Here is a 25,173-nt window from a genome sequence, read left to right on the forward strand (position 1 = left end):
GGAAGTAGTAGGTCTTTTAGGTAATTCATTTAAACTGTGTTTAGGAAGACCCCAAAATTGTAGGCAGCCCTACACTGCACGTGAACTCACCAGGCTGCAAAGGCACACGGCAAGAGCAGCTGGAAATCAAAACAAGCTTCAGATAAACAAGTCATTTTTTGTTTGATCATCGTGGGACAACTCATGCTTAACTCATGCCTGAGTGTTATCTGTGAACCAAGCCTATGCACAATGGTGGATCTACTGTAAGGTACCTTTATGGTTTCATTAGCAGCTTCCTTAGAATGAGCTCTTCCCTAGTAAGCTTTCCACAGCTTTGCTGCAGAAGAAGAACTTACCAGTGAGGGATGATGGTGGAAGTACTAGGCTCCACTCAGTTCAAGTTGCCTGGCTGGCCTTTGAAAACAGGCCAGGTAAGTGAGATTGGTAAATCTACAGTACCCTAATTCCTGTTCCATCTGAGCTTTGGGCCCAAGTCTTCTGTTTCCTGCTGCAGCAAACAGTTGAGCAGGAGTTACCTCATTTCTCCCCCTAAAGCCATCTGTCCAAAAAGGATGTTCAACTGTTGCCAAAACATCAAGATCCCACCATCCTCCCACACCAACCTCTTAAAAATCTCACATAAACCAGTCTTCCCCAACCTGGTACCCTCTGGAGGTTTTGGGGTGAGGCAAATGGGGGTTGTATATCAAAACGTCTGGGTACAACCAGGCTGGGGGTTTCTGGAAGAGACTCTGTAACATGAACACACAAAATGCGACACTGTCAGGCAAGTTCTGGATTCCAAAGCAAAGTTGAGAGCCTTCCCCTGCTCACCCGTGTGTTGTTCCGTTCTGCCTTCAGCTCCGATATCTCCTCCTCTCGCTCTGACAGCTGTTCCCGGCATAAGTTCAACTCCTTAGTAAGCGCTGCAAATTCCTGGTGGGGAGGAGAACAAGTGGTTGTGAGGTGGAGAGACAATGGAGGAGAATTTAAGGTTCTCTGGCCTCAATTTGCTGCATTAATCTGGAGTGTGGCTTCCCCCGCTTGCTTTCGTTAAAGCATTCTGAGAACATTGGCCCCCAGTGGAATTTCCATTTGGGACAACTATACTGTTCAACCGCTAGATGGAGCCAGCCATATGGACCAAGCTTACTACAGTACTGCGTTTCATACCAAAGCTCAGACTTGGCAACTTTACCTGAAAGCAGTGGTATTTATTAATATTTTCAGGATCCCCTTTCAATCCCAGTAACACACCACACACTTCAAATCTGGTTGTTTTGTTTTAAATCTCTAGGCCAAAATAGATGTAATACAGGACATTCAAGTTTGGGCCTTCCCATGTTTTTGGAAAACTTAACAGCCAGTGGAGGAGAAGGAAAAGACAAGAAGACAAGTCAGATTAGGGCAGTGGTGAGGTGGTGGGGAAGACAGACCCTCCAAGTGTCCCTATTTTCCAGAGATGGGCCCAGATTTTCAGAAGCCATCCCGGTTTCTGATTTGATTCCGGAGTTCCCGCTTTTCCTTAAGACGTCCCTATTTTCATCGGAGAAAGGCTATAGGGTATGGAATAGGATATCCCCATTTTCGTCTGAGAAATGTTGGAGAGTATGGAATAGGATGTCACTATTTTCATCAAAGAAATGTTGAAGGGCAAGGGAAGGCGATAAACACACACACACACACACACACACACACACACCAAATAACAGAAAATTAAACAAAAAGAAAAAGAAAGAAAAGAAAAAGCATTTCAGCAATTGGGGGGGCGGGAGAGAAATGAAAAAAGAAATGAAAAAAGCCTCAAAAACAAGCATTTTCAAATACACTTCTTCATAGGGAGTACAAGCCATCTTTTTTCAACTTCTGGCTTGACTCCTTGATTCCTAACATGACTTCCTGCTTCCCATGAACATACTTGATGATTCCTTTTCCTAAATATCTGTATTCAATTGGTAAGTCTTTGGAGAAACATTTTGGTTGCCAGTATGATTTTAATCTACGCTGAGCCAAGTGATATTCTGGGAACCTCCATTTTTCATATATTTTATAAAAACATCCCATTCTTTCCTTATTCTCTCCTTTGAATGATTTCTTATTGAGTCTGTAAGTTTAGCCAATTCTAAGTATTCACTTAATTTTAGCACTGGAAAAGAAATATTATACCAACAAGGGAAGGCGATATTTAACCATTTCCCACTTGACAGAGGGCAGGTGACAACCCCTAAATAAACTAATAAATGAGGACAGAGACAAAGTGATAGTCTACCCTTGTCCCAAACTGAGGCAGAAATGTTGCCATCAAAGTTGGACTATCATCTCCTATTGGGCCATCTTCATAAAATTAGTTACCCAATCCAATCCACTGGTCTAACACAAGGCATCACTATCCCTAATCCCACAATACACCTCCAATCTTTTCCTTTAAATCCCCCAGGACAGTGAATCTTCATGCTACCTAGGCAGCTGCTTGCTTGCACTACTGAAAATCTTACGGTGCATGTACAAATATACCTTAAAAGCGGGACTCTCTCCATCCTCACTTAATCTCCACAAACAAAATCTGTGAAATAGGTTAGGACTGAAAGACAGTGGCTGGACCAAGGTCACCCAGTGAGCTTCATGGCTGAGTGGAGATTAGAACCCTGGTCTCCCATATCCCCGCCAACACTTTAACCGCTAGGCCACTCTGCTTTGTGCATAGGAGATTTCTACTGCAAACACCCAGAGATAGTTTTACAGGAGCTTGATTGTGCTAATCTTTTCTAGCCTCCCTGACTCCACTGTTTAACCACACTGGCATCCTCCCGGGTTTGCTTGTACCTCTTCTAATCCATGTATGAATTCTGAGGCTCTACTACAGCGGTTTTAAATTGCCTCCAAGCTTCCTGAAAGGATATGAGCCTCCTAATTGCAATTCCAGTTCCTTTTAACCAATTCCCTCTCTTGATAAAATTTCTCCTTTCGAAATTAAGTGACTGTTGGACACTCTGGGCAATTTCCCACTCTCCTGCGTTTAATTTGATAGCATTGTGGTCACCATTTCCAAGCAATTCAACAACACTTGCAACTGGTGCTAGACCTGACACCACCAAGAAGACTCAGCCGTTGCCCCTTCTCTTGTCTGCTTCATGACTAACTGTTCCAAAATACAATAACTCGTTGTATCTAGAAATAGCCTTTTGTCACTACGTGAATTTACATTCATCCAGTCAATTTGAGGGTAGCTGGAAGTCATCCATTATCACACTTCAGCTGTCTCCCTGATAGTCTTACTTCATCTGAGAAACAATGCTCCTGTTTTTCTGAGTCCAACGAGAGTCCTTTGTAAAAAAATAACCACACTATACTGATTTCGATTCAGTTCATATAGATCCATTATAGATAACGTTTTCTTCTGCTGTTCTCTGGCCACTTTGTATATCTGCAAGGTTAGCATCCTTTAAAGGTAAAGGTAAAGGGATCCCTGACCATTAGGTCCAGTCGTGGCCGACTCCGGGGTTGTGGCGCTCATCTCGCTTTATTGGCCGAGGGAGCCAGCGTACAGCTTCCGGGTCATGTGGCCAGCATGACGAAGCCGCTTCTGGCAAACCAGAACAGCGCACGGAAGCACCGTTTACCCTCTATTTATCTACTTGCACTTTGGCGTGCTTTCGAACTGCTAGGTTGGCAGGAGCAGGGACCGAGCAACGGGAGCTCACCCCGTTGCGGGGTTTCGAACCACCGACCTTCTGATCGGCAAGTCCTAGGCTCTGTGGTTTAACTCACAGCGCCACCCGCGTCCCCCTTAGCATCCTTTATGAAGCACTTAAAAGGAGGGATGGAGAACCTGTGGCCTTCAGGTGTCATTGGACTCCAATACCCATCAACGCAAACCAGCATGGTCAATATTCAAGTATCATGGGAGTTGTAGTTCAGCAACACCTACAGAGCTGCAGGTCTCCCACCCCTGGCCTAATGTTTCAGAGACTGCAGGATTGCTATAACTGTTCCTCGAAAACACAATAGTCCAGAGGTAATTTTATAGTACAGTATTCAACTATTTGAGCAGCTTCCGGCGGGAAGGTAAACAGCGTTTCCATGCGCTGCTCTGGTTCGCCAGCAGCGGCTTAGTCATGCTGGCCACTTGACCTGGAAGCTGTACGCCGGCTTCCTCGGCCAATAAAGCGAGATGAGTGCCACAACCCCGGAGTCGGCCACGACTGGACCTAATGGTCAGGGGTCCCTTTACCTTTTTATTCAACTATTTTATCTGTGCTGCGGAAAGAAACAACCCCAAATTCTGCACATGGAATGAGGGCAACATATGAAGATAATTAACATGAAATGCCTCATATTATCTACATATGCGGAAACAGCTATCTGAACACGCCCATCCAGAAAATAAAGTTAAGTGCTTTATACTTTCCTTTGTATGTTTTAAATTATATACCTTGATAAATATTGAACTGGTTTTAAAAGCCCACAAACTTGTGTTTAAGTCGTATCACCCCAGCTATCCAGATTTCCCCCCTCGTGCTTCTCCTAACCCTTTTTGGCTGGAACTGCCAATAAATACATTTTCAGCCTCTGCTTTGCTTCGCTGAGATTTAGGACTTACTTTGAAGCCAGACAGGGGAGGTGGGTGGGTGGGGAAGAGGCAACTTGACATTTTCTGAATTCTAATAGAGTCATTGGATTCCATCACAGCTATGTGGATTTTCAGGGCCCTTGGAGTTAATCAGGTCTTCCATTCCCTATGTAATCCTTAAATTAAGGTTTTGGGGACATTCAAAAAGTTCAGGCAGATGATTAGCCCATCCTAACTTATTATGTTTCTGTTGCTATTTTACTGCTGGTCATCTCTGCTTCCCGATTTAGTTTCGAAGTGAAGAAAAAATTGCAAATGTATTCACTTTCGTAATGTACTGGTGATTTTATAACCTCCCATCATACCACCCCTCATTCTTCTGACCTGCATAAAAAAACCCCTCACTTACTAATCATCATCATCATCATTATTAAAGAAAGAATAGGAGCATCATTTTCTTAACCGATTAATGTGGCTGCAATCCTATACAACTTACTTGGGAGAAAATTCCATTGAATTCAATGGGACTTACTTTGAGCAGAAATGCATCAGATTGCACTTTAAATATTTAGATGAGAGTCAATAGTTATATTAACAAAGCCTGAATACAGTGGTGCCTCGCAAGACGAAATTAATCCGTTCCGCAAGTATCTTCGTCTAGCGGTTTTTTCGTCTTGCGAAGCAACCCTATTAGCGGCTTAGCGGATTAGCGCTATTAGCGGTTTAGCGGCTATTAAAGGCTTATCGGATTAGCGGATTAGCTGCTAAAAGGCTATTAAAGGCTTAGCGGCTTAGAAAAAGGGGGGGAAAGTGAAAAAAAAATCTCAAGACTCGCAAGACATTTTCGTCTTGCGAAGCAAGCCCATAGGGAAATTCGTCCTGCGAAGCGCATTGAAAACGGAAAACCCTTTCGTCTAGCGGGTTTTCTGTCTTGCGAGGCATTCGTCTTGAGGGGCACCACTGTACAAGTGTTTTTATAATATACTGAAGGAAGAGTGAGATTACTAATTGATACATAAGCAAAAGCTACTGCTCTTTCAATACAGTATCTTCCTCTTCGTTCTCTATTACACTTGTACCAGAACCAAGAACGGTTCTCAAATAAGTATACCCTTATTTCTTAGTTATGACCCTAACCCAATGCTGTGATCCTTAGCTAAGACCCTGACCCCAATCCTACTCCAATTGTCCTTTTGGATTAGTCAACCATGGCTTTTGTTGACTAATCTACTGATTAAAGTTTAGAATACTAGCTAACTACCTTTTTAAAAAAAGGTTCCAAAAATGCATGGACAAAAAATATGTATCATTATACAGTGGTATCTTGGTTCTCAAATGCCTTGGTACTCAAACACCTTGGTTCCCAAACGCCTTGGTTCCCAAACGCCAAAAACCCGGAAGCGAGTGTTCCGGTTTTCGAACGTTTTTCGGAAGCCGAATGTCCGATGCGGCTGTCGGCTATTGTTTCCGGGGCGCCTGCACCAATCAGAAGCTGCACCTTGGTTTTCAAGCATTTCAGAAGCCAAACAGACTTTCGGAATGGATTAAGTTTGGCACTTTTGTTTTTGCTTTTTATTTATTTTTTTTGAGGCTTTTTTGATTATTTTGTTTTTGTGACTGTGTGGAAGCCAGTTCAGCTACTGATTGATTGAATGATTTTGTGACTGCGGAAATGGATAAAAGCCCCCCGTCCAAACAAGTAAGGAAAAAATAATAATTTTGATTTTTATCATCTATATTACTGTCTTATTTATTTTATAGTACAGTACATTGATTATTGCTTTCATTTTATGGATCAATGCTCTTGTTAGTAAAATTCATTATTGTTGTTTTAGGGGTTGTTTTTAAAAGTCTGGAACGGACTAACCTGTTTTGCCTTACTTTCTATGGGAAAGAATGCCTTGGTTTTGGAACACTTTGGTTTTAGAATGGACTTCTGGAACGGATTAAGTTTGAGAACCAAGGTACCACTGTATTAGTAGTGACATCGTTGTTACTATCCAATACATGCCTGCGGCTGACAGAATCACATCTCTGCCATAGACGTACTGGCTGCACAAATGAGTGGAGGTTTTGGATTTTAGCAGGTACTTACTACACAAAATCTAGAAAAATAATATACATTCCACACAATAAGAGGAAGTCAAGAGCACTTCTATACTTCTCAGAACACATCATCTATATCAGGGATGGGGAAATCTTTCCGGCCCAGGGGGTCAGATATTTATCTGATCTATATAAGCTCACTGTCATTCACTGTGAACATGACTTTTCTGTGTTCCTTTCCATCAGTTTCCCCTTGCACCCTGATATAATAAGAAGCTACTTCTAAGATGGAACTGCAGCAACTAAAAAGTTATCCAGGACTCTACCCAACCCCATCTCCTACATCTGTAGCTTGCATCTGAGTTTCCAGAAGGTGCCAGCATCAAAATGGCATTAAAAAGTCAAACTTGCTACCTATGAGTAATGAGTTGGTGGTTTAACATCTGCGAGCAGGAACACTGAAGGGGTGTGGTGGTAGAAGGGAATATAGCAAAAGAAAAAACCTGCAGCTGCTGTAACCCTCCTACAGTTTCTTGTGTATGTCGTGTCTTTTAAGATTGTAAGCCTGAGGGCAGAGACTGTATTTTCCTTCCTGGTGATCTGTAAGCCGCTCTCGGAGCCTTTTTTTTTTTTTTTTTTTTTGGCTGAAGAGTGGGATAAAAGTTCCTTTAATAAATGAATATAGCCCCATCTGCACTTTAGCATCACGGTAATGACACAGAATGAACAAGGCTGGATCCTTCGTTGCTCCTCAGAATGAATCTATATACCTGAGGCAGGACTCAATCTGTCCGAACCATGAAAAATGTCCCAAACTCTCTCACGTCCAGGACATCCCCTTTCCAACCCTACAACTATGCCTGGTGTGGGGAACCTATAGCCCTCCAGATCAGACCCAAAAAGCACGGCCAATGGCCAGGGATGATGAAAGCTGTAGTTCGGCAAGATCTGGAAGGTCAAAGGTTCCCCACACTTAAACTATACCATCCCTTTCTGGAATGCAGAGTACAGTGGTACCTCGGGTTAAGTACTTAATTTGTTCCAGAGGTCCGTTCTTAACCTGAAACTGTTCTTAACTTGAAGCACCACTTTAGCTAATGGGGCCTCCTGCTGCCACCGCGCTGCCGGAGCACGATTTCTGTTCTCACCCTGAAGCAAAGTTCTTAACCCGAGGTACTATTTCTGGGTTAGCGGAGTCTGTAACCTGAAGTGTATGTAACCTGAAGCATATGTAACCTGAAGCGTATGTAACCCGAGGTACCACTGTACAGGCGTCTCCTCATGTAGGTGAGGGTAACGTTCCAGGCCCCCACACATATAAGCAAAATCACATAAAGTGGGGAACATCCTCTAAAAAGCCTCCAAATGCCAATTTCCTCCTGCTCTCTCCCCACACTCTCTCCAATCCAGACCATAATATCTAGAGTTGAAGCTCTGAGGCTGGGTGGAGGCCATGCAGGAACGCAACTGCTATTGCTGCTGTGCTACCCCGCACATCAGCTGTTAGGCGGGGAGGCTGAGAAGCCTAAACAGGTCTCTTAGGGATTCCTCCACCATCAATGACACCCTCTTTTGCCTCCAGGGAGCGTCTCCTCACAAGTCAAGAGGACTCTCCAGCTCTCTCCTGCCATTTCCTGGTGTGATTCTATTTATTTATCTATTTTCCTGGCACCATGCATATATGCAGTCACACCTATAAGTGGCTGCTGATTTCCTGGCTTGGCCTGCTTTCTGGCTTGCCCACGTTGGGTCAGCTGCTTGCGATTGCTATGGACCGGGAAATCTGCACCAGTGCTCAACTAACGGAGGACACGTAATGAAATCCACGAGCTTCACCCTCCGATTCCCGTCCTAAGGAAAAGCGGGAGATTCTGGGATCAAATCAGAAACCGGGACGGCTTCTGTAAATCTGGGACTGTCTTTGGAAAATAGGGAGACTTGGGAGGGTCTGCCAGTCCTCTGCTTTTGATATAGTGTCACCTCCCATTTTGTACACTTGTGGTTTGTCCAGTTCTAAAGCAAACCAAGTTATATGGAACCGAAAAGAAGAAAAACAGGAGCTTCTGGGGTCACCACAGAAGAACTAAGAACCCTTCTAACCACCCCATTTGCAAATAATAATAATAATAATTTATTATTTGTACCCCGCCCATCTGGCTGGGTTTCCCCAGCCACTCTGGGCGGCTTCCATAGAAACAAAAAATACAGTAAAATATCACAGATTAAAAGCTTCCCTGAACAGGGCTGCCTTAAGATGCCTTCTAAATGTCAGGTAGTTATTTATCGCTTTGACATCTGATGGGAGGGTGTTCCACAGGGCGGGCGCCACTACCGAGAAGGCCCTCTGCCTGGTTCCCTGTAGCTTTGCTTCTCGTAATGAGGGAACCGCCAGAAGGCCCTCGGCGCTGGACCTCAGCGTCCGGGCAGAACGATGGGGGTGGAGACGCTCCTTCAGGTATACTGGGCTGAGGCCGTTTAGGGCTTTAAAGGTCAACACCAACACTTTGAATTGTGCTCGGAAACGTACTGGGAGCCAATGTAGGTCTTTCAAGACCGGTGTTATGTGGTCTCGGCGGCCGCCCCCAGTCACCAGTCTAGCTGCCGCATTCTGGATTAATTGTAGTTTCCGGGTCACCTTCAAAGGTAGCCCCACGTAGAGCGCATTGCAGTAGTCCAAGCGGGAGATAACTAGAGCATGCACCACTCTGGCGAGACAGTCCGCAGGCAGGTAGGGTCTCAGCCTGCGTACCAGGTGGAGTTGGTAGACAGCTGCCCTGGATACAGAATTGACCTGCGCCTCCATGGACAGCTGTGAGTCCAAAATGACTCCCAGGCTGCGCACCTGGTCCTTCAGGGGCACAGTTACCCTATTCAGGAACAGGGAGTCCTCCACACCAGCCCGCCCCCTGGCCCCCAAAAACAATACTTCTGTCTTGTCAGGATTCAACTTCAGTCCATTAGCCGCCATCCATCCTCCAACCGCCTCCAGGCACTCACACAGGACCTTCACCACCTTCACTGGTTCTGATTTGAAAGAGAGGTAGAGCTGGGTATCATCTGCATATTGATGGACACCCAGTCCAAATCCACTGATGATCTCTCCCAGCGGCTTCATATAGATGTTAAAAAGCATGGGGGAGAGGACGGAACCCTGAGGCACCCCACAAGTGAGGGCCCAGGGGTCTGAACACTCATCCCCCACCACCACTTTCTGAACACGGCCCAGGAGGAAGGAGCGAAACCACTGTATAACAGTGCCCCCAGCTCCCAGCCCCTCTAGACGGTCCAGAAGGATGTTATGGTCGATTGTATCAAAGGCCGCTGAGAGATCCAGCAGAACCAGGAAACAACTCTCACCTTTGTCCCTAGCTCGCCAGAGATCATCAACCAGCGCGACCAAGGCAGTTTCAGTCCCATGGTGAGGCCTGAATCCCGATTGGAAGGGATCTAAATGGTCCGCATCCTCCAGGCGTGCCTGGAGTTGTTCAGCAACCACGCGCTCAATCACCTTGCCCAAGAATGGAAGATTTGAGACTGGGCGATAGTTGGCCATACTGGCCGGGTCTAAAGATGGTTTTTTAAGAAGCGGTTTAATGACCGCCTCTTTCAGCGGATCTGGGAATGTTCCCTCACAGAGGGAAGCATTCACCACCCCGCAGAGCCCATCGCCCAGCCCTTCCCGGCTTGCTTTTATTAGCCAGGATGGGCAAGGATCAAGGAGACAGGTGGTTGTTTTCACGCGTCCAAGCAGCCTGTCCACATCCTCGGGGGTAACGGATTGAAATTGATTCCATGCAACTTGACCAGACAGAGCTCTAGCACTCTCCCGCCCTGGCCCTGCTCCCACGGTGGTGTCTAGCTCCTTCCGAATATGAGTGATTTTATCTGCAAAAAACTTTGCAAAATCGTTGCAGGAGATCTTGGGGCACATGAAACATTGGTGCACACTAGTGGCGCTGTGGGTTAAACCACAGAGCCTAGGACTTGCCGATCAGACAGTCGGCGGTTCGAATCCCCGTGACGGGGTGAGCTCCCGTTGTTCGGTCCCAGCTCCTGCCAACCTAGCAGTTCGAAAGCACGTCAAAGTGCAAGTAGATAAATAGGTACCACTCCAGCGGGAAGGTAAACGGCGTTTCCGTGCGCTGCTCTGGTTCGCCAGAAGCGGCTTAGTCATGCTGGCCACATGACCCGGAAGCTGTACGCCGGCTCCCTGGGCCAGTAAAGCGAGATGAGCACCGCAATCCTAGAGTCGGCCATGACTGGACCTAATGGTCAGGGGTCCCTTTACCTTTATTCAGTGGACACGACCTCCTCTTGCTAAAGTTACACCAGAACACCAGGGGTTCTCCTTTGGAAGCCATGCCCTCAGCACAACCCATCTGCATGCCAGACCTTTGCAAGCCACATTCGCACCGTCCCTTTAAATCACCACAATGCCACTTTGAACAGTCATGGCTTCCCCCAAGGAATTATGGGAGCTGTAGTTTGTAAAGGGTGCTGAGGGCTGTTAGGAGACCCATATTCCCCACCTCCCCAAACTACAATTCCCAGAGTAACTTAATAATCAATTTCTTTTCGCAGGCAACTCTGAGAACTTTAGCTCTGGAAGGGGAACTGGGGCCTCCTAACAATTCTTCAGCACCAGCGTTCGAAATTAGCCGGGCTCGTTTGACGATTGGCGCAGGTCCCATTTCAATCATGCGACTGGGGAAAGCAAAATGTCACTCAGAGAAGGATCTGAAATATTTTCATTGTCGCTTTAATTAAGTGGGGGTCGCCTTATGCATGGGTAGTGCATAGGGCGGACGTTTGATTGGTTGCTATGGGCAATTGGCAGCTTCTGCCGGCGAGGGGACAGATGGGAGGCGGATTTGGGGGTGTCTCCCGGTGGAGTACAGGGTCAGGTTTAAGGTGCTGGTTTTGATCTTTAAAGCCCTATGCAGCCTAGGACCCACGTACCTACGGGACAGCCTCTCCTGGTATGTCCCGCAGAAGACCTTAAGGTCCAAAATGACAACACTTTGGAGGTCCCAAGTTGCAAGGTGGTTAGATTGGTCTCAACGAGGGCCAGGGCCTTTTCAGTACTGGCCCCGACTTGATGGAACGCTCTGTCACAAGAGACTAGGGCCCTGCAGGACTTGACATCTTTCCGCAGGGCCTGCAAGACAGAGCTGTTCCGCCTGGCCTTTGGTTTGGACTCAGTCTGACCCTTATGTCTTTCCTCCCCTTATGGTTTTGATCTATGGGCTACTTTTAAAATAAAGCTGCATTTTAAATTGCATTTTAACCTGTATTTTAAATAGGGTTTTTTTCCTATTATGTTTTCACTGTAATTTTACTGGTGTTAGCCGACCTGAGCCCAGCTTTGGCCAGGGAGGGCGGGGTATAAATAAAATTCTTCTTCTTCTTCTTCTTATTATTAATAATAATAATGGAAAAGTACAGTAGTTTTCTCCTGGATTTGTTTTTGTTGTCGTTCTAATGTGTTGTAAGGGACGCTGGTGGCGCTGTGGGTTAAACCACAGAGCCTAGGACTTGCCAATCAGAAGGTCAGCAGTTCGAATCCCCGCGACGGGGTGAGCTCCCGTTGCTCGGTCCCAGCTCCTGCCAACCTAGCAGTTCAAAAGCACGTCAAAGTGCAAATAGATAAATAGATACCCCTCCGGCGGGAAGGTAAACGACGTTTCCGTGCGCTGCTCTGGTTCGCCAGAGGCTGCTTAGTCGTGCTGGCCACATGACCCGGAAGCTGTACGCCTGCTCCCTCGGCCAATAAAGCGAGATGAGCGCCGCAACCCCAGAGTCGGTCACGACTGGACCTAATGGTCAGGGGTCCCTTTACCTTTACCTTGAATGTGTTGTAAACCGCTTTGAGATTTGTTATTTAAAATATAAAGCGGTATGGAAATAACATACACTTACATACATACATACATACATACATACATACATACCATGGAGGGGGGGGAACAGGACCTAGACATTCCATTGTAGTGACCACAGTTTGGGTTTAATGTGCCCTTTGGAGATTAGATTACCATATTTTTTGCTCTATAAGACTCACTTTTTCCCTCCTAAAAAGTAAGTGGAAATGTGTGTGCGTCTTATGGAGTGAATGCAGGCTGCGCAGCTATCCCAGAAGCCAGAACAGAAAGAGGGATCACTGCTTCCACTGTGCAGCGATCCCTCTTGCTGTTCTGGTTTCTGAGATTCAGAATATTTTTTTTCTTGTTTTCCTCCTCCAAAAACTAAGTGCATCTTGTAGTCTGGTGCATCTTATAGAGCAAAAAATACGGTATATATCTGAGTTTCTAACACTGCTCAGCACTCTTAGTGGACTACAGTTCCCTTAATTCCTTGTGGGTAGCCACGACTGTTCGAAGTGGTATCGTAGCGCTTTAAATGGGTGGTGTGAGCGTGGCCACAGCCAACAACGCTTTGAACTTCCAGCCAGTGACTCCTCTTCCCAGATCTCCCAGCAAGCCCAGCAGTCTTCCCCCGCCGTCCTTCACACACGCAAACACCCCCCAACCCCATTCCTGACCTGCGGGAGGGCAATGTTGAGCTGGCGCTGCAGGGACTCCTTCTCGTGGCCCAGTTCGCGCAGTCGCAGCTGGGAGGTGGCCAAGCTTTCTTGCGTGTCGCGCAGGGTCTCCAGCAGCCGCTCACGCTCATTCAGCATGTTGACCATGAGCTGCTCAAAGTTGGCGTCGTCGGCCCCGTAGGCCGAGCCGCGGCGGTTGTCCTCATTGATGGTCGGCATCACCTCGCACATCATCATGCCAAGGGGGGTGGGGAGGGCTGCCCCCGGGGGGGCTCCTCAGGGAAAGACTGGAGGCTCTCAGGGACGTTTAGCCCCAGATCCTGGAGAGAGAAAGAGAAAGAGAGGAGGAAAGTCCTTTTTAAAAAAATCATTTTATTTGTATGCCGCCTTTCCAAAGTCAAAACCACGTAAGGTGTCTTACAACACACACACACACACACAAATTACAGAACTACAAACTTAACAAAGGTAGTCATAAACAGTGTTTGGAATCTGTCAGTTGCTGGGAATGTTTTGTGTTCCCATTTTGACCAAATGGAGCAACATGTCTCTTAGAGAAGCATCTGAAATATTTTCCTGGGAGCTTGAACTAGTTTTATTTCAGATTGTCTTATTTGATGTTTTAATGTGCTGTAAACCACTTTGAGATTTGTTTCATTAAACTATAAAGCAGTCCAGAAATGGAATAAATAAACAACAACAACAACAACAATAATAATAATAAATAGATAAATCCCACTGAGGTGGGGGAACGCCACATAGACATTCCATTGTGGTGTCTGCAGCTTAGGTTTAAGGTTCCATTTGGCAATTAAGATTATATATCTATCATTAGTCCTAAACAATAAGCAAAACATCAAAAAGTACACAACCAGTTTCCACATAAATCATAAGATCCGCCAAATTAACATCACCATCATCAACAACAAAACCCTCCAAATAATACCCCTGAACTCTGGAGTTCTACAGGTGAAAAGTAAAGAAATGTGTGTCTGACTCAAAGGCAGGGGGACAGGGAAATCAGAGTATTTCATCCCAAAAAGTTGCACAGCTGACATCACAGCTAAAGGACACACTGTGCATGTCGAAGAACCCAAATTCAGTCCTTAGGTAGGTGATGGACGACACCTGAGAACCTGGACAGCACCTGTCATTCTGAGAAGACAATACTCAATACTAGATAGAGAAATCGTCTCACCTAGTATATATAGAGCAGCTTCCCATGTCCCAAGGCTCCATGGATTCCATAAGTGGTGTGGTGTCTGGCTCTGGGAAGAGCAGGCTAAGGTAAAAGCTGAGGGCTGGAACTGTGAATCTGGACCCACCAGCTATATGGGAGGAGATATATATACATATAAATTCAGGACGACTATGATCTCTAGCACAGAAGATCTGCACTGCCCTTGTGGGGAGGGGACAGGAAGGAGAGGTTGGGAGCCAGGAGTCCGGGAAACAGCCATTGAGATGACACACCGGCTAACTTATTATGAATGGAGATAATGGGAGAGCGGAGATGTTACTATAGCAAGTGTGACGTTCTTGTCGCCACCTCCCAAGCAAAAGCATTGGTTCTGGGGAGCAGCGCTGGGTTGGCCGGGGGGAAGGAAGAGCTTGAGATTTAACTCTGTGGGCGGATGGGGAGATCAAGTGTAATCACGGGGCAGGCATGAGGCTCAGCCGGTTGGGGAACTGGAGTTGCCAGAAAAGCAACCCTGCCCCACCCTAACATTTATTTTCTTTCCCATATGGGGCAACCAGTTCCCTAGAGCAACACCCTCAATCCTGTCTCAGCTAGGGCCAATTCAGTCTGACTTCAGTGCCAAAATGACCCCTGCCCCATGTCCTCCCCCCACAACCGTTAGCTGAAGGAAACAACAGTCCATGCAGACTATGCCCTGTGATGCTTCGTTCCCATTCCCCACACAATAAGGCCTAGTGGTCACGGATCTGTGTTGCCTAGATTCAGATTGTAGCTCAGTTCACAACAGAAGCTATCAGGCGACCTTGGGCAATCAACTTCTCTGCCTCGCTTTTCCCAATCTATAAAATTGGCACAATGCTCAGCATTCGCATGGCTGCCTTTGAACGTTCACAACACTTCACACGGATTATGCAAGGAATAAATGGGCCCTTCTTACAGTCTAGGAGGGCAAATGAGATGAAGGAAGGTTGATGGTGATGTTGTGTTGAAAGTAAGTAAAAGTTTTTTTTCCAAAAAATTGTGCTGAGTTATGAATTATGCAAGTCTGCTTAACTTGGTGCCAGGGAGGCTGTTTCCACACTCTTCTTGACTCAGCATTAATTTCACCAGGATGCACTAGGTGCTGTACAGAACTATTAAGTAACATGGCTGCTGTGCAAGGGGCCTACATTCTTATATGCAAGGTGGAGAATTGAGGTTCACCTCCACACCGTATTCAGACCCTCCAAGTGTCCCTATTTCCCAGGGACAGTCCCGGATTTACAGAAGCCATCCTGGAATGTCCCACTTTCCCTTAGGATGTCCCTATTTTCATTGGAGAAATGTTGGAGGGTATGGAATAGGACATCCTCGGAGCCTTTTTTCAGCCAGAACTTGCCGGAACTCAATTCTGGAACCTCTCAGCTGGGTGTCATTGCCATTCTAAGAGAATGAGAGAGGTGTTTGTGGCAAGTTCTGGCACCTCTTTTCTAGAAAAAAAAAGCACTGGACACCCCTATTTCCATTGGAGAAATGTTGGAGGGTTTGCATATATATATTAAGCACATTTAAAGCACGCAGCTTCCTGCAAATAATCCTGGGAACTTGTTACGGGAACTGTGGCTCTGTGAGGGGTTAAACTACACTTCCCAGAATTCTTTGGGGGAAGTCATGTGCTTTAAAGGCATTGTGTGGATGTGACCTGATGAGTTGTGGGGATGGAATTGAACCAGAAGCAACAGCAAGGGCTGCTAAAACTGGGGAAAGGCACTTCCGTTGATCACAAAGCAATGGAGGGAGACAGAACATCTTTAGACACTCCCTCATGGGTGCAGCACTTGTAGGAGCAGTGTAACATCTCATTGATGCCACTGACTTCCACTTTGTGTGCAATTTAATACAGTGCCATTGATTATTTCACCCCTTCAAGCCTGTGACGCACTATGACCAGTGTTCGAAACTCCCATTGTTCTCGGCGCATTTTGCGACAGGGAATTCCATTAGCGCAAGCAGTTTCTGAGCTCTGGGCACAACACTAAGATTTCAGATTAAAACTGCAGAGTGGAAGGAAAGGAGGACCTTTTTCTGCCTCCCCTACTTCCAGCTACTCTCTGAAGACTGGAGAAGAGACCCTCTTAAGAATATTAAGGGGGTGGGCAGGAGAAGGACTAGAGCACGAGAAAAATGAACATGATATTTTAGCTGCAGTTCCTTCATTTTCAGCTTTGTATTCTTGTTATAAAAAAGGCACGCCTAGACATTTTTTAAGCGGGTCTCTTCAGTCTTCAGAGAGTAGCTGCTCAGAGAGTCCTCCTGGTCCTTCCACTCTGCAGTTTTAATCTGAAGTCTTTTGACCATTTACGACTGACATCTCCACCATCTGGGGATCATTGGATCTGGACTGTTTTCCCACACTATTACATAGAATTCTATCTGCTATATTTTATCTGCACGATAGGAAGGAATTTCTGGAACCAAATTGTATTTTTCTGTGCAGCCTGAGCAGGAGCGGGGAACAACATTATATAGTTAATTGTTGTCACTTGTCTTCACTTACCAAACCTGCCCCCCCCAATACTGCACTGCTGCTCACAGTTGTGAAGAATATTCCTATGTTATGAGTGGTCCATGTCACCATTAAGAAAAAGAGGTTGGAATGGGCCAATATATATGTGGACTGTCTCTGGATTAAGTGACTTTTCTTCTTTAGGTTCTCAAAGTTCTTAACCTAGCTCAAGTTTGTCATCAGAACGAGCCAGATGTTTAATGGAGAATCAATCACAGTTAGTCCATCGTTTGAAAAAAAGACTTTATGGCCGTCTTGCCCCAAAATGGCAACTAGACATTCTGTTTTGGCGACTACAACCTCGGTTTAAGGAGCTATTTGGCACCCAGCTTATATATCTGAGTTTCTAACAATGCCCTTGCCCCGTTCTCTCAATGCAACTAGGGATAAGAAGAGTCCTTCTGGATCAGGCATCTAGTCTATCTTCTTGTCCTCAAGCAGATGCCCACAAGCAGGTGTGACAGCGGTTTCCAGCCACTGGGATTCAGAGGCATACTGTCTCCAACAATGGAAGCAGAAGCTAGCCATTGTGGCCAGGAGTAGCCGCTGCTAACCTTATCCTCCGCGAAACGAAACACTGCCGCAGAACATCTTCCCAAAGCAGCGATGGAGAGCCTGCCTGTTGCCAATGGTCAGGGATGATGGGAGCTGCCATCCAGCAACACTCAAAGGACCACAGATTCCTCACCCCCGTTGCAAACTGTGCTCTCACTGAAACGCGTTGCCTCCTCTACCTTTCCCTTCTTGCACTGCTTTGCACTCCAGACAGAGAACCTAACTTGGCGTGGGAAGCAGCAGCAGTAGCAGCAGCAGCGCTTTGAATAAACTGCAGCCACCTCTGCTTGCTGGGAATCAAGTCTGTGTCCTAAAATGTTACCCCGTTTTAATCAAGTCACACGCTTTCCCTGCCATCACAGCCGCCGTCCCTCTGTTGCCTCCTCACGCCTGCCTCTTTGCCTTCTGCCAGGCTGCTCCCTCTGCATGGAACAGCCTCCATATTCCAAGCTCTTCCTCAAAACCTTGTTTTTCCTCTCAGAATAATTGTTCCTGGGCCAATACTCTTTCTCCGCAACCTCTCCTACCTTTCCCCTGTTCCCTTGCAAGACAACCTTGGTTCACATTTTAACTCAGCCATGGCCTTACTAAGTAGCCTAAGGCAAGGCCCTGTGGTTAGCTGTGGGCAACCAGGGCCACAGCCAGACAGGCAAACCACTATGGGGGACACAGCTTGGTCTCCCAAGGGCTTGATGCTGACCCCAAGGCTCATCTATGATCCTTGAGAGTTTGCTGGACAGCGGAAATTTAAAAAAAATAAACACTAAGCAGCTGTCTCAGAGGGAGCAGAGCGAACCCCTGTGTTTCCACAGTGAGGCCTAGCTTGGGCTTCCTCCAAGTCTCAGGCATCCGGCTTATAGTTGGGCCCCTTGTTTAAAGGTCCGTTGCATATTGTATACTAGAGGGTTGGCGATGGAAGACTATCAGGGACGCTGTTTGCTAACTCCCCTCCCCTGTTGTTACTAAGCATAGGAGCCAATTCCAAGGGGGTGAGGGGTTTTCGACCCTCTCCCCAAAATGTCGATGGGCATTGCCATTAAAATGGTGCCTGTGCATCGCATCTTGTGATTGATTATGCAAGGCAGGGCTTACTTGTCCCCCCCCCCCAATATTTTATCAAGTTGGCACCCATGTTGCTAGGGTAGAGGAAAGAGTGTAGGGCATAGCTGTCAACTTTCCCCTTTTCTTGCGAGGAATCCTATTGGGAATAAGGGAATTTCACTTAAAAATGGGAAACGTTGACAGCTATGGTGTAGGGGGCACCCATGGTCCCAGAGTTTGACAACTACGTCAAGGTGTGGGGCTGGCTCATCACTCCTTACTCTTCTCAAATAGGTCCTCTAGGAAAAACAGGGATTTATATTGACATTTCACTCATTCATTCTCACAAACACCCACTGTGGCCACTCATAACTCTTCCCTCTAGCATGGCTAATAGTCAGGGATGATGGGTGATGTAGTCCAACAATATTTGGAGGGCCACAGGTTTCCCAAGCAGAACAATTGTGGGATCTTTTTTTGGAGCACCTCCAAGGAAGGAGATTCTACAAGCTCCATAAACACTCTGTTCCATTGCTGAACTCCCCTTAGCAATAGTTCTTGCTAATGTTTAACCCCTGGAATTTGAAGCCACGGTCTAGACCCAGTACTCCCTCCTTCTGCACAGAGGCATTCAAATTTAACACACACATACACAGACCCTCCATGTATCCCTGTTTTCCAGGGACAGGCCCGGATTTACAGAAACCATCCAGGTTTCTGATTTGATCCTGGAATGTCCTGCTTTTCTTTAGGACATCCCTATTTTCATCAGAGAAATGTTGGACAATATTACAAACAAGCTAAGAATTACAACTCTACTGTGGCGGACGAGGTTTTATGCTCACCTCCTCTGGAACAAGAACACAATAACAGATTTATTTTATTTTTTTAAGGCGATGGGAGCTGAGGGAATCAAACCTATCTAGAAGTGGTTCCAGACGATGGAGAGGTCCTCCCCATTAAGTCCCACAGGCAGTGGTACCAACAGGGCAGGACTCTGCGGCAAATGTTCCTAGCCCCCCACAGCAGAACGAGCAGGGGGGCCCCAAACACCTCAGAGCTGGTTTGCCACATTTTGAAGTAAGTGAAGTAGTTCATGCTAACATCTAAAGAGCCATTTCCCACCAAGTCCAGAGGTTAAAATTACCTAACTGCACCAGAGGTACATGGAAGTGCCTCGCTGCTTAGGGAAAGATGCTCTGTATATTGTCCAAAGGGGCAGTTTCCTGCCAGCCAGGCAGAAGGTGCAGGATGAGGCTTGGCTTCAGGTATTCAATAACAACTGCTCAAACTAGTCAGAAGCCCATTGTCTATGATGGACTTAGCACTTAAAAGCATCTCTCTCTCTCTCTCCCTCCCTCTATGCCCATATTCCATCTCCAGTTGGAGAGGTTCAGTTTCCCTGGAACAACAAGATAAACAGATTCCCTTAGAAGTGCCTAGAAAAGATGCGAGCAGGGCTCGTAAGATAGAAATGCTTTCGAACGGATAAAAAGAAAAGAGCTCTCACCTATTCAAGGGCCAAACCTTGCCACTGATAAGTTCTAGGGTTGAGCAACGTGAAATCCTGGCCAAAATCAAACTTTGCATATAAAAACATGCAAGAAAATACTCAACAGAGACGTGCCATAGGTCACTCTCGTTGCCTAATATACCCTCTTTCTCCACCAAGCCAAACAAATGGAAGCAAACAGCCCATCAAATGGGGGTGGCAAAATCTGAGTATCCCCATAATCTTACAGATTCTGAAAAAATATAGTTTCCAAGGCCAAGACAGGCCCACACATGCACAGTCACTCTCATGCTTTCAGAAGACATTAAGAACTTATATTAGCAGCTGGTCAGGGGAACAGACACACAAAGTCTAGGATGCAGCACAAATATAGACAAAATGGTCAGAGGCTTGTGGATGGCATTAGATTGCTCTGCTCTTTTATGTGCAACCACAGACCGCAGACGGTAATTCTGGCCCATGGATTTACACAGCTTTTACACCTGAGAAGTGGAGAGAGATTGAGACATTTATGTATACATCTATGGATATTGAGGCTGCTATGAAAGAGACACCAAGGATTGAACATTCACATTCCCCCACCCCTCTCTCACATACACACTCATAGACAGCATGAGCAAAGGAGCTATATAAGAACACATGCATTGGAGATACATAAAACAAGCTCAGAATCCAGACTCTGGCACAGTAGTAGACATTCTGAGCATCTCCCGCTCCTTTTATTTTTTTGTTGAAAACCAGTAAATTTCTAACCTTCACGACTAGTGTCTAGTGAACACTATGAATTCAAGGGAGGGAAAAGCCACATTCCCCTCCACAATAACCACCACTTCCCTTTCAGCTTGTCATCTCCCCCATTTGCTGTCAAACATGGTAGGTTATCTGAAGAAACTCTTCTCCCATGGAAGCAACATTATGAGAAGAAGAAGTAAAATTAGCCTAAACCTCAACCTCAGCCCTCCAGATGTTTTTGGCCTACAACTTCCATGATCCCTAGCTAGCAGGACCAGTGGTCAGGGATGATGGGAACTGTAGTCGCAAAACATCTGGAGGGCCGAGGTTGAGGAAGCCTGGCCTAAACTATGCTAATGTAACTTCACAGTAGCATAACATGAGTTTAGTTTGCTTTAAGGATTTGCATCTCTGGGGAGCAGAATATAGAATTTCACCAACACTGCACTAGTATTTAGGCGTTTGTACATTCACAGACCCTGAACGCAGTTGCACACTGCTAAGATTGGGACATGGGTGGTGGTGCTCACAAAGCACAACAGGTTCTGACTTCTGTGCATGCACACAGACATCTCTGCATGCAATAGCACAGGATGCACTCACAACAGGCCTTGCCAAACCCATGGGCAGTGTACAAACTTATTTGCAGGTCTATGACTAGCAAAGGTGAGCATGTGCGTGCAAACCAAAACAGTGCACCACCGCACATGCGCAGCGCAAACACCACCTCTGGTGCTCCAATCCTTTTCGTTTGCAGCTATGATGTGACACATAAGATTTCATGCTCATCCAGAAGGTGCAAAGAAACAAATATAACAATGGGCACATGTTGGCACAAGTGGAACCACATCTGTACAAAAACCATTGTACAAAATCCAACACATGTGCTGTAACTTCTATGTAGCACAGCTGGGCTTAGAAAAAAGACTGGTTTTTACCTGTCAGACTTCAATCTGTTTAGAATCTCACCACATTCATCCATGTTCATCTTGACACATTGATTACATGCACCCCACACCTAGTGCAGCTATACATCTTTCCACACCACAGCCACCTGCAACATACACATTCCAGTATAACTGTGCGCGCGCACACAAAAAAGCTTGTAGCGCCTATATACTTGCCCCAACAGATGACACTTTGGTATTTCCCCATGCTTCTGCACATACAACACTTGTTGTCACAGCTGCCTACACCAGCATGTCATCTCTGGCATTTTTGCGAGTGGTCATGCGCATGTTGCACGTGTGACTAACCCTCCTGTTTGCACGGCTGCCCTGCATGCAAACCTTTGTGCAGTATTATAACACCTTTGTACTGCAATGCATATGCAGACAAATATGCACATAAGAATGGATCTCGGTCAATGAACGTGCATTATCTCCTGCCCCCGGGAAGCAGAAAGTGCAGCACTTACTGTTGCTTGTGCAAATGGGTTGTACATCACAGCTTGGAGCACGCTTGTGAAACAGGGACGGCGCATGTTGATTGTTATGAGCTTGCCTAACATGTGTCTGACCACAGCATCACACACACACACACACACAGGCAGTCTATGTTTTTCACCTTCTTTTACACACCTGCACCTGAGCTGTATTAAATATAGCTATGGGTGATCGCTGAATTTGGGAGAATGAAAGTGGGAATCACACAAATTATAATCTTATCATTAACCCATCCAATAGATAGCCTTACTTCAGTTGTAATACAATAGCTGCTTGCAGATAGGAAAGGTAGGCCTGGAAACACATAATAAAGGACTCCCAATTTTTAATCAACATATTAATAACTCTCCACCTTTGGGAGATATATAATGTGATGATGCCTTATAGCCTGATACTTTCTTTGTCTATAGGCACCTCCATTTTTAACAGAACCAACATCCTGCTTCCTTTTTCTTAGCCATCATGTATTTCCATCTCCCAAACACTTGCACTGGATTCTCTTCAGCTATGTTTCCACATTGGTCCTCCACTCCCTGCAACATCTACTTCGAAATCCCGTCCCCGCACCGTCAAACTGGCACCTGCCATTCTGATCTCCTGCTTCTGCTAAGACCCCACTCTGCAAAATGTTAGGCCACCATTTCATTGTATTACGAGGTGCAGAAAAGACAACCCATGGGAATATATTGATAACACAATATATTAAGGGTTTGGGTCGGAGCCTCAGACTCTTATGCTCATAGGACTGTGTGGTGAAGGGTAATGAAGAAAAATCAGGCAGGGTGTAAGACGCACAGGAAGAAGCTGTTTGGAAAGAGATTTGGTGGCAAGGCACAGGTTCAAAACAGCAGGAATCTAGGAGACCATAGAGGTAAGAGTGCTGGGGGCCATTGAGTAGCATGGGCAAAAGGGATGGAATTGTGGGTATGGGCCAATTAAGAAAAAACTAGAGGGGGCTGTGGGTTTTTTAAAAATCTGATGGAGTAGCATTGGGTGGAGTGACATAGGTTTCTTGGTGGAACAGGGTGCAGGTTTCCTAAAGGAAAGAGCAGAGGGGGTTGCCTAGAGATAGAATGTGGGTTGCTTTAGCCAAGCAGGGGCGAGGAACTGCTGGGCAGAATGATGGAGCCGATGTCGGCTGCGCCTGTGAGCAATGTTGAAATTTGACAGCGCTCAGGGAGAACGGGTGTTTAGGGGTCTTTAGGGGGCCCAGACGGGAACAAAGTCGGGGGGGGGGAGAGCGCACGCTGTAAATTATCGGGTGTGCAAAATGGAAAAGAGAACTTGGTGGGGAAAGGGGGTCTGGTGGAGCTGGGTAGATTGCTTGGGTTTCCTTTAAGTGGGGGCATCCAAGGCTCAAAGGGTAACCAGGGACAGCGGAGCAGAGCTACAAACAAGGTTGGTCAAGGGATCTGGGAATAAATGAGTGGAGGGGGAAGACTTCTGTGCTTGGGGAATGGGCAGAAGGAAGGCGATTCTGGAGGAGAGAGGCCCCTGGAGAAACAGAGAGGGCCTTTCGTGAGCTGCTGCTTCCATGAAAGAGACGACTGGGGAGGGGGTTAGAGGCTAGAGGCGCCTCCCCAGCTTTGGCGGTGGGGCACCCTGTAGATCCCCAGCGCTGGCCATCACGGCAGGTCGACCTACCTATCTGGAGAAGCTCCAGGGCCCGGGTGGGTGGAGAGACGGAGGGGACGGGAAGGTGGGTCTCTGGGGCTGGGTGGAGATGGCTTGGAAGGTTCCAGGAGAAGGGGAGCCCGGAGCGAGGCTGCAGGGCTTTCAGAGAGGAGCCGGAGAGGGAGGAGGAGGCGGCGGCGGCAGGCAGATGGACTGTGCGCGGCTGGGCAGAGACGAAGAGGCAGGGCGCGATCTCGTGGGAAAGGGGCTCGGAGAAGGCGCCAGGGCGCACCGGCGGGGAGGCTGGGTTGGGCGGAGGAGTTGAGTTGCAGGGAGCGTGCCGGAGAATCGGGATGGGCGAGGGCGCGGGGTGGGGTGGGGGGCGGCGGGTAGGAGAGGCTGTGGGTGCCGGGGTGGTGGTGGCCGGATCCGCGCGGAGCGCACGGAGAAAGGTGCGGGTGGTTGGAGAGAGTAGGCAGCGGCGGGTGGCAGCGCAGGGGGTGCGATGGGGAGCGGGGAGCCCTGGGATGCGGGAGTCAGAGGCGCATTGGGGAAAGGCCGGCGGGGAGGGAGGGAGGGATGCAGAGACGGCAAGAAGAAGCTGCCGGACGATTTTGGGCAGCTTTGGAGACGATGGAGCAAAGGCTCCGGACGGTCCCCTGGTGGAGAGGTGGCGCCCCGCTGGAGAGGGACGCGGAGATCGGGTGCAGCGGGGCGCAGCGCGGGGCTTCCCGGGAGGAGATGGGGGTTCCTGAGCTCGGCGCTTACCTGCCTTTGCAGCAGGCGGGGGAGGCTGCGGTGCTGCTCCTGGTGGTGCTGATGCAGGAGGGATGCAGGAGGGAGCCTTGATGCTGACGCTGGGCCCCCTCCTCCGGCCTTCAGGGGCGATTGCCATCCCTCAGGGGGACCCCACTCCCCAGCCCCGGCATCCCTCCCTCCCGGCCGGCCGGTCGGCCACCGCCTGGCGCCCCCCTCCAGCCCGCCCAGGCAGATCCAGAGAGCGAAAAGAGAAGCAAATCCCGCCCCTTCGCCCAGCGCAGAGCTTGGGCGCGCCTGCCCCTTTAAGAGATCTCTGATTGACAAGCGTTCCGACCAACGAGCCTGCGGCATGGTCCGGGACAGCCCTTTAGGCACCGCCCACGCGTGGGGAAGGGAGGGGAAGCCGAGCTCCGAGTGGCAAGGTGGCAGAGCCAATGGGTTGGGCGAGCTGGTGGGCGGGGGGGCTGCGAGAAGCCAATTGGGGAAGCCTATGGGCGGGGCTCAGTTTTAGGATGATGTCATCCGGTGGTTCTTTAGGAAAAAGGAGGGGGGAAGGAACAGGAGGAGGAGAAAATCAGATGCATCGCAGGTTTTTTTTTTTAAAAAAAAGCGGGGGGGGGGGAGGGAGA

The 25,173-nt window shown here is 47.5% G+C and overlaps 1 protein-coding gene across 13 annotated transcripts in view; it reads right to left on the reverse strand.

Moving 5' to 3' along the window:
* The window catches only part of PPFIA3 (PTPRF interacting protein alpha 3), a 61,663-nt gene extending 36,871 nt beyond the window's left edge, over window positions 1–24,792 (reverse strand). For 5 of the 13 annotated variants that reach the window (XM_080976514.1, XM_080976512.1, XM_080976513.1 and 2 more), the window contains exons 1-3: window positions 24,554–24,789; window positions 13,140–13,459; window positions 817–918 (exon numbers count right to left, since the gene is read on the reverse strand). In XM_080976514.1, the coding sequence (XP_080832640.1) occupies window positions 817–918; window positions 13,140–13,376 (339 nt within the window). In that variant the 5' untranslated portion in view covers window positions 13,377–13,459; window positions 24,554–24,789. Of the gene's footprint in view, window positions 1–816; window positions 919–13,139; window positions 13,460–14,337; window positions 14,470–24,553 lie in introns of those variants that run through there. The other 8 variants (XM_080976519.1, XM_080976518.1, XM_080976520.1 and 5 more) reach the window with 5 other exon arrangements.
* Window positions 24,793–25,173: the final 381 nt, after the last annotated feature.

Source organism: Podarcis pityusensis (assembly GCF_964106645.2).
Source record: "Podarcis pityusensis genome assembly, chromosome: 13".
Lineage (NCBI taxonomy): Eukaryota > Metazoa > Chordata > Lepidosauria > Squamata > Lacertidae > Podarcis > Podarcis pityusensis.